The sequence below is a fragment of the Thunnus thynnus genome, chromosome 9 (genome assembly GCF_963924715.1).
Source record: "Thunnus thynnus chromosome 9, fThuThy2.1, whole genome shotgun sequence".
Lineage (NCBI taxonomy): Eukaryota > Metazoa > Chordata > Actinopteri > Scombriformes > Scombridae > Thunnus > Thunnus thynnus.
Window position 1 is genome coordinate 35,309,885 of NC_089525.1, and position 8,236 is coordinate 35,318,120.

Here is an 8,236-nt window from a genome sequence, read left to right on the forward strand (position 1 = left end):
TAGACTGCTTGAGGATGAAGCTGTCATGCTTTGCTCCATTTGATCACAGCGTTTGTGATAACAAGGTCAGCATCACACACAATCTGAGTGTTGATTGAGTGGTATCCCTTCCTGTTCACAAAATCATTTTCGTTGTTTTTGGGTCCCTTGATCCTGATGTGTGTGCCATCTACACAGCCACGTAGGTCAGGAAACCGGCTATCTGGTAGAGCTTCTGACGCGTCATATTCTGTTGCTCAGGCTGAGTTGGAAACTTAATGTAGTCGTTAAAGCGCTGACACGATTGCTTATTGCTCTACATACAGTAGATTTAGGCGACCAGGCTCGCCTTGGATCAGCCCTTAGTTATGCTGCTATAGGCCTAGACTGCTGGGGGACTTCCCATGATGCACTGAGCTCCTCTCTCCTCCTCCTCCTCTCCATCTGTATGCATTCATGTAACATCAATGCATGTCACTAACTTTGCTTCTTCCCCGGAGTTTTTTGTGCTTTCTCATCTCACAGAAAAACCTGACTCCCGGGCCGAACCTTCGCGGTCCTTCACAGTCCTGATGGCATCCTTCCCTGGCTGTTGCTGCTCGTGCTTGTTGTTGTTGTTGTTGTGATTGTTTTTCTTCTGTCCCCCCTCCCCCTTTCCCTCTCTCTTTCTCTCTCTCAACCCAACCGGTCAAAGCAGATGGCCGCCCACCAAGAGCCGGGTTCTGCTTGAGGTTTCTACCCGTTAAAGGGGAGTTTTTCCTTCCCGCTGTCGCCAAGTGCTGCTCATGGGGGAATTGTTGGGTCTCTGTAAATTAAAGAGTTCGGTCTTGACCTGCTCTATGTGAAAAGTGCCTTGAGATGACTTCTGTTGTGATATGGCGCTATATAAATAAAAATTGATTGATTGATTGATTGATGCGCTTGAATTGAATCACCAACCAAGTTTTGAAATGATCCTGTGGCAAAATATCTTAGAGCCAGACACAATTGTAGGGAAGGACTGAGGGCACCGTTTCTGTCCGTGTCATGTTGCAGGTCAGCTGCCAGCAGGTCGGTAATCCGTTGTATCTCCGCTTGTGGAAAACAAAAGTGCGAGTATAAATCAAGGTCATCATAAATGTCCAACGGATGTAATCTATCATGGAAACCTCCATGGATCAAAAGTTCATAATGGAGAGTAATAATTGACATTATTTACAGTTGGAGGCGTCTTGTCTACAGTTTTTCAGACGTCTTTTATAACGGAGGTCTAAAATGTTCATATAAAATGCTTTTTCCGCTGCAGTACCACCAGTGACCACAAGGAGAAACTGGCAGCAAGAGTGATCCGCAGCGCCGTATCAGCTCTTATTATACATCCATGGCCAAAACACAAAACACTGAACTGTCTGTTCAGGTCATGACCCGCTCGGTCAGGGGTCAAAGGTCAGTCAGAGGTCGTGGGATCTGAACCATAAATGAAAAGTATATACTGTTGTTTACAGACTTAATCTATTTAACTTCTGAATTAATTATTTCAATCTTACACAGTATTTTATGTGCTTATTAGTGTGAATACTGAAAGCATTCACACTTTTGTTCTTCAAATCTTTGTTTATTATTCTTCTGTATATTTTTTTACAAGCTTTCTACTTCTGCAAACTTTCAGTGACAGAAATCATTCAAACATTGAAACATTCAGCTCTTTAAGCACATTTATGCTGTTGCTTTTCTTCTTTCTAGCATATTCCAGTGTAATGTTTTAAAATATTAAAATGTATAATGGAAAGTCAATGGGAGGAATGTTTGAAAGTTCTAAAAAAACTAAAAGTGCTGCAGTGTTCATACTTGATGTTCAGGTGTCTCATGTTGAAATGCTGAACATATTAAAACATGATACCAACAGCGCCACCATGTGGTCAGTTATTGCGTGTTTTACATTTTGGTTAATAACTCATGACCCGTGAGGTAAATCAAATCAATATTTGTACACTGTGTTCCTTGGATGATCCCGTTTAGCCTGATGTAGGCCACGCCCATTTCTGCCTAAAATCTTTCCGCCATTTTGGATTTTTTTGGTAAACACATTTTCAGCTTCTGTTGGCAAATATTTCATCTAATCTTCACCAAACTTAGTACAGACCATATTTAGAGGAACCCGAACAAAACTGACAAGTTTGTGTTTGTTGTCACTTACCGTTTGTCTGTAATTGGTTACCAAACTTTCGAAGGCGTGGCCTGATGCACTTAACAGGTCATAACTCTCCAATACTCAACTGGATTGCAACTAAATTTGGGAACGTTGTACGTACAGTCACACTAAACAAATGTGTAACATTTCATACAGTTCTGTCTACAGGGGGCGCTACTGTAACATTATAACATGATATTTCTGCAGTTCTGTTGACATAGCGCCACCATGTGGTCATTAATATAACACCACCATACTACTTATTAACCGCCGTATCTCTTTAATGTATGTCATGGTAACCAAACTCTGCAGAGTTGTACAGATGGGGATGTTGAACACGTCTGTAGTATTTTAGCAGGACTTTGTGATTTGTTTTGGCTGTCAGCATTCACACAGGAAATGGAAACATGTTCAGCAGGTAAAACTTCCAGAGATCATATGGTTTTGTGATAAATGATCAATGAAACAATATTTATTCAATTTAAATGGATTTTCTTTTTTAACAGTTTGTACAAATTGTTATCAGAAAACTTGTCAGTAAATTAAACATCTGTAAAATAAAACATCACCTGATTCACATTTAAGTCTTTATTGATTCTGCAGTAAAAATACAAACAGAAAAAGTAGAAGCTGCAGTTAAACAGCAGATATATTTGATTATTACGGTCAACATTTAATGACAAACATCAGATGTTCCAGAGACAAGTTCACTTTAATCAGAGTTTAATATTTAGATCCGCATCAGTGCCGTTGCCACGGTGACCGGCATCCGTTGCTACGGTGACCGGCATCAGTGCCGTTGCGACGTTGACTGCCATCAATGGTTTAATCCTCAAACTGGATTGAAATCTTTCCAAAATAAAGCTCAACTGATTCCAGTTGAACTCTGCTGCTCTGAGATCAGCGAAGATTTAAAAAATGTGATAAAAAAAAACATTAAAATGAAAAATTTAATTCAAAAAAGAAAGAAAAGATTAATCTGAATCTATTAAATCTGCTTGAATCGGAAAAGAAACAAACTCGGACAGAATAAGAAATAAAAAGATCATTTCACTGACAGTTAAAACATCTTCAGATGAGATTCTGGTGATGATCTTCTGATCAGCTGATCACAGCTCGTCGTCCTTCGTCACTGAAAGGAAATGACATCATCAGTCAGAGGAAGGATGGGAGGAAAACACTGGAAACCAGTAAAAAACCTCCAACAATCAGGATATCTGTTTGTTTGTTTGTTAATGAGGTTGTTGTGGTGTTTGTTTGTTTGTATATGAGGTTGTGGTGTTTGTTTGTTTGTTTGTATATGAGGTTGTTGTGGTGTTTGTTTGTATATGAGGTTGTTGTGGTGTTTGTTTGTTTGTATATGAGGTCGTTGTGGTGTTTGTTTGTATATGAGGTTGTTGTGGTGTTTGTTTGTTTGTATATGAGGTTGTTGTGGTGTTTGTTTGTTTGGCGTTACCTTTCTTGACGATGATGTCATCAATGGACTCGACCACGTGAATGGCTCCGACAGCTGACGCCTGGCCTTTGGAGTTGGTGGCGTGACACTCATAGGAACCTTCCTCGTCTTTGGTGAGCGGCGAGATCTGAAACAAATGAGGGAGCAGTTGATTGGTCCAACAGAGAGCTGAAGATGTGACATCACTTCCTGGAGGTTACGGTTCATATTGTCTGAACCCAGATGTCTTCAGGCTGCTGGACCACGACGGGATAAAATACGCTCAGAGACCGTCTGAAGGCCTCCAGCGTTTCCATGGAGATACATTTTACGTTTCTAAACCTAACCCTCATTACACCTCATTACACCTGATTAAACCTCATTACACCTCACTAAACCTCATTAAACCTCATTATACCTCATTAAACCTCATTACACCTCATTACACCTCATTACACCTCATTAAACCTCATTACACCTCACTAAACCTCATTAAACCTCAATACACCTGATTAAACTTCATTACACCTGATTAAACCTCATTATACCTCACTAAACCTCATTACACCTGATTAAACCTCATTACACCTGATTAAACCTCATTACACCTGATTAAACCTCATTATACCTGATTAAACCTCATTATACCTCACTAAACCTCATTACACCTGATTAAACCTCATTACACCTCACTAAACCTCATTAAACCTCATTACACCTGATTAAACCTCATTACACCTCACTAAACCTCATTAAACCTCATTACACCTGATTAAACCTCATTACACCTCACTAAACCTCATTAAACCTCATTATACCTCATTAAACCTCATTACACCTCATTACACCTCATTAAACCTCATTACACCTCACTAAACCTCATTAAACCTCAATACACCTGATTAAACTTCATTACACCTGATTAAACCTCATTATACCTCACTAAACCTCATTACACCTGATTAAACCTCATTACACCTGATTAAACCTCATTACACCTGATTAAACCTCATTATACCTGATTAAACCTCATTATACCTCATTAAACCTCATTACACCTGATTAAACCTCATTACACCTCATTAAACCTCATTAAACCTCATTACACCTGATTAAACCTCATTACACCTCACTAAACCTCATTAAACCTCATTACACCTGATTAAACCTCATTACACCTCACTAAACCTCATTAAACCTCATTACACCTGACTAAACCTCATTAAACATCACTAAACCTCATTACACCTGATTAAACCTGATTAAACCTCATTATACCTCACTAAACCTCATTACACCTGATTAAACCTCATTACACCTGATTAAACCTCATTACACCTGATTAAACCTCATTATACCTGATTAAACCTCATTATACCTCATTAAACCTCATTACACCTGATTAAACCTCATTACACCTCATTAAACCTCATTAAACCTCATTACACCTGATTAAACCTCATTACACCTCACTAAACCTCATTAAACCTCATTACACCTGATTAAACCCCATTACACCTCACTAAACCTCATTAAACCTCATTACACCTGACTAAACCTCATTAAACATCACTAAACCTCATTACACCTGATTAAACCTCATTAAACCTCATTACACCTCACTAAACCTCATTAAACCTCATTACACCTGACTAAACCTCATTAAACATCACTAAACCTCATTACACCTGACTAAACCTCACTAAACCTCATTACACCTCACTAAACCTCATTACACCTCACTAAACCTCATTAAACCTCACTAAACCTCATTACACCTCACTAAACCTCATTACACCTGATTAAACCTCATTACACCTCACTAAACCTCATTAAACCTCATTACACCTCATTACATCTCATTACACCTCATTACACCTCATTAAACCTGATTAAACCTCATTACACCTCATTATACCTCACTAAACCTCATTACACCTGATTAAACCTCATTACACCTGATTAAACCTCATTACACCTGATTAAACCTCATTATACCTGATTAAACCTCATTACACCTCACTAAACCTCATTAAACCTCATTACACCTCATTACATCTCATTACACCTCATTACACCTCATTAAACCTGATTAAACCTCATTACACCTCATTATACCTCACTAAACCTCATTACACCTGATTAAACCTCATTACACCTGATTAAACCTCATTACACCTGATTAAACCTCATTATACCTGATTAAACCTCATTATACCTCACTAAACCTCATTACACCTGATTAAACCTCATTACACCTCACTAAACCTCATTAAACCTCATTAAACCTCATTACACCTGATTAAACCTCATTACACCTCACTAAACCTCATTACACCTGATTAAACCTCATTACACCTCACTAAACCTCATTAAACCTCATTACACCTGACTAAACCTCATTACACCTCATTACACCTGATTAAACCTCATTACACCTCATTACACCTGATTAAACCTCATTACACCTCACTAAACCTCACTAAACCTCATTACACCTGATTAAACCTCATTACACCTCACTAAACCTCATTAAACCTCATTACACCTGACTAAACCTCATTACACCTCATTACACCTGATTAAACCTCATTACACCTCATTACACCTCATTAAACCTCATTACACCTGACTAAACCTCATTAAACCTCATTACACCTCACTAAACCTCATTAAACCTCATTACACCTGACTAAACCTCATTACACCTCACTAAACCTCATTAAACCTCATTACATCTCATTACACCTCATTACACCTCACTGAACCTCATTAAACCTCATTACACCTCATTAAACCTCATTACACCTGACTAAACCTCATTACACCTCACTAAACCTCACTAAACCTCATTAAACCTCATTACACCTCATTACATCTCATTACACCTCATTACACCTCATTAACCCTCATTACACCTGATTAAACCTCATTACACCTGATTAAACCTCATTAAACCTCATTACACCTGACTAAACCTCATTAAACCTCATTACACCTGACTAAACCTCATTAAACCTCATTACACCTAACTAAACCTCATTAAACCTCACTAAACATCATTACACCTGACTAAACCTCATTACACCTGATTAAACCTCATTAAACCTCACTAAACCTCATTACACCTGACTAAACCTCATTAAACCTCATTAAACCTCATTACACCTCACTAAACCTCATTAAACCTCATTAAACCTCATTAAACCTCACTACACCTCATTAAACCTCATTAAACCTCATTACACCTCACTAAACCTCATTAAACCTCATTAAACCTCATTACACCTCATTAAACCTCATTACACCTCACTAAACCTCATTAAACCTCATTAAACCTCATTACACCTCATTACACCTCATTAACCCTCATTAGACCTGATTAAACCTCATTACACCTGATTAAACCTCATTAAACCTCATTACACCTCACTAAACCTCATTAAACCTCATTACACCTCACTAAACCTCATTAAACCTCATTACACCTGATTAAACCTCATTAAACCTCATTACACCTCACTAAACCTCATTAAACCTCATTACACCTCATTACACCTCATTACACCTCATTAAACCTCATTAACCCTCATTACACCTCATTAAACCTCATTACACCTCATTAAACCTCATTAAACCTCATTAAACCTCATTAAACCTCATTACACCTCATTAAACCTCATTAAACCTCATTACACCTCACTAAACCTCATTAAACCTCATTACACCTCATTACACCTCATTACACCTCATTAACCCTCATTAGACCTGATTAAACCTCATTACACCTGATTAAACCTCATTAAACCTCATTAAACCTCATTACACCTCACTAAACCTCATTACACCTCATTACACCTCACTAAACCTCATTACACCTCATTAAACCTCATTAAACCTCATTATACCTCATTAAACCTCATTACACCTCATTAAACCTCATTACACCTCATTACACCTCATTAACCCTCATTAAACCTCATTAAACCTCATTACACCTCATTAAACCTCATTAAACCTCATTACACCTCACTAAACCTCATTAAACCTCATTACACCTCATTACACCTCATTACACCTCATTAACCCTCATTAGACCTGATTAAACCTCATTACACCTGATTAAACCTCATTAAACCTCATTAAACCTCATTACACCTCACTAAACCTCATTACACCTCATTACACCTCACTAAACCTCATTACACCCCATTACCCCTCATTACACCTCATTACCCCTCATTAAACCTCATTACACCTCGTTATACCTCATTACACCTCATTACACCTCATTAACCCTCATTAAACCTCATTACACCTCATTACACCTCATTAAACCTCATTAAACCTCATTACACCTCATTAAACCTCATTACACCTCATTACACCTCATTACACCTCATTACACCTCATTAACCCTCATTAAACCTCATTACACCTCATTACACCTCATTAAACCTCATTAAACCTCATTACACCTCATTAAACCTCATTACACCTCATTAAACCTCATTACACCCCATTACACCTCATTAAACCTCATTACACCTCATTAAACCTCATTAAACCTCATTACACCTCATTAAACCTCATTAAACCTCATTAAACCTCATTACACATTGGTCGTTAACACTTACCAGCACCCAGCCGGT

At 38.1% G+C, this 8,236-nt stretch overlaps 1 protein-coding gene across 1 annotated transcript in view; it reads right to left on the reverse strand.

Annotated features, from left to right (window-relative positions):
- Window positions 1-2,722: 2,722 nt before the first annotated feature.
- Window positions 2,723-8,236, reverse strand: part of igfbp7 (insulin-like growth factor binding protein 7) — a 10,258-nt gene continuing 4,744 nt past the window's right edge. The window contains exons 3-5 of the mRNA XM_067598300.1: window positions 8,222-8,236; window positions 3,606-3,732; window positions 2,723-3,281 (exon numbers count right to left, since the gene is read on the reverse strand). The exon at window positions 8,222-8,236 is cut by the window's right edge and continues 96 nt beyond it. Coding sequence (XP_067454401.1) covers window positions 3,259-3,281; window positions 3,606-3,732; window positions 8,222-8,236 — 165 coding nt within the window. The 3' untranslated portion in view covers window positions 2,723-3,258. The remainder of the gene's footprint in view (window positions 3,282-3,605; window positions 3,733-8,221) is intronic.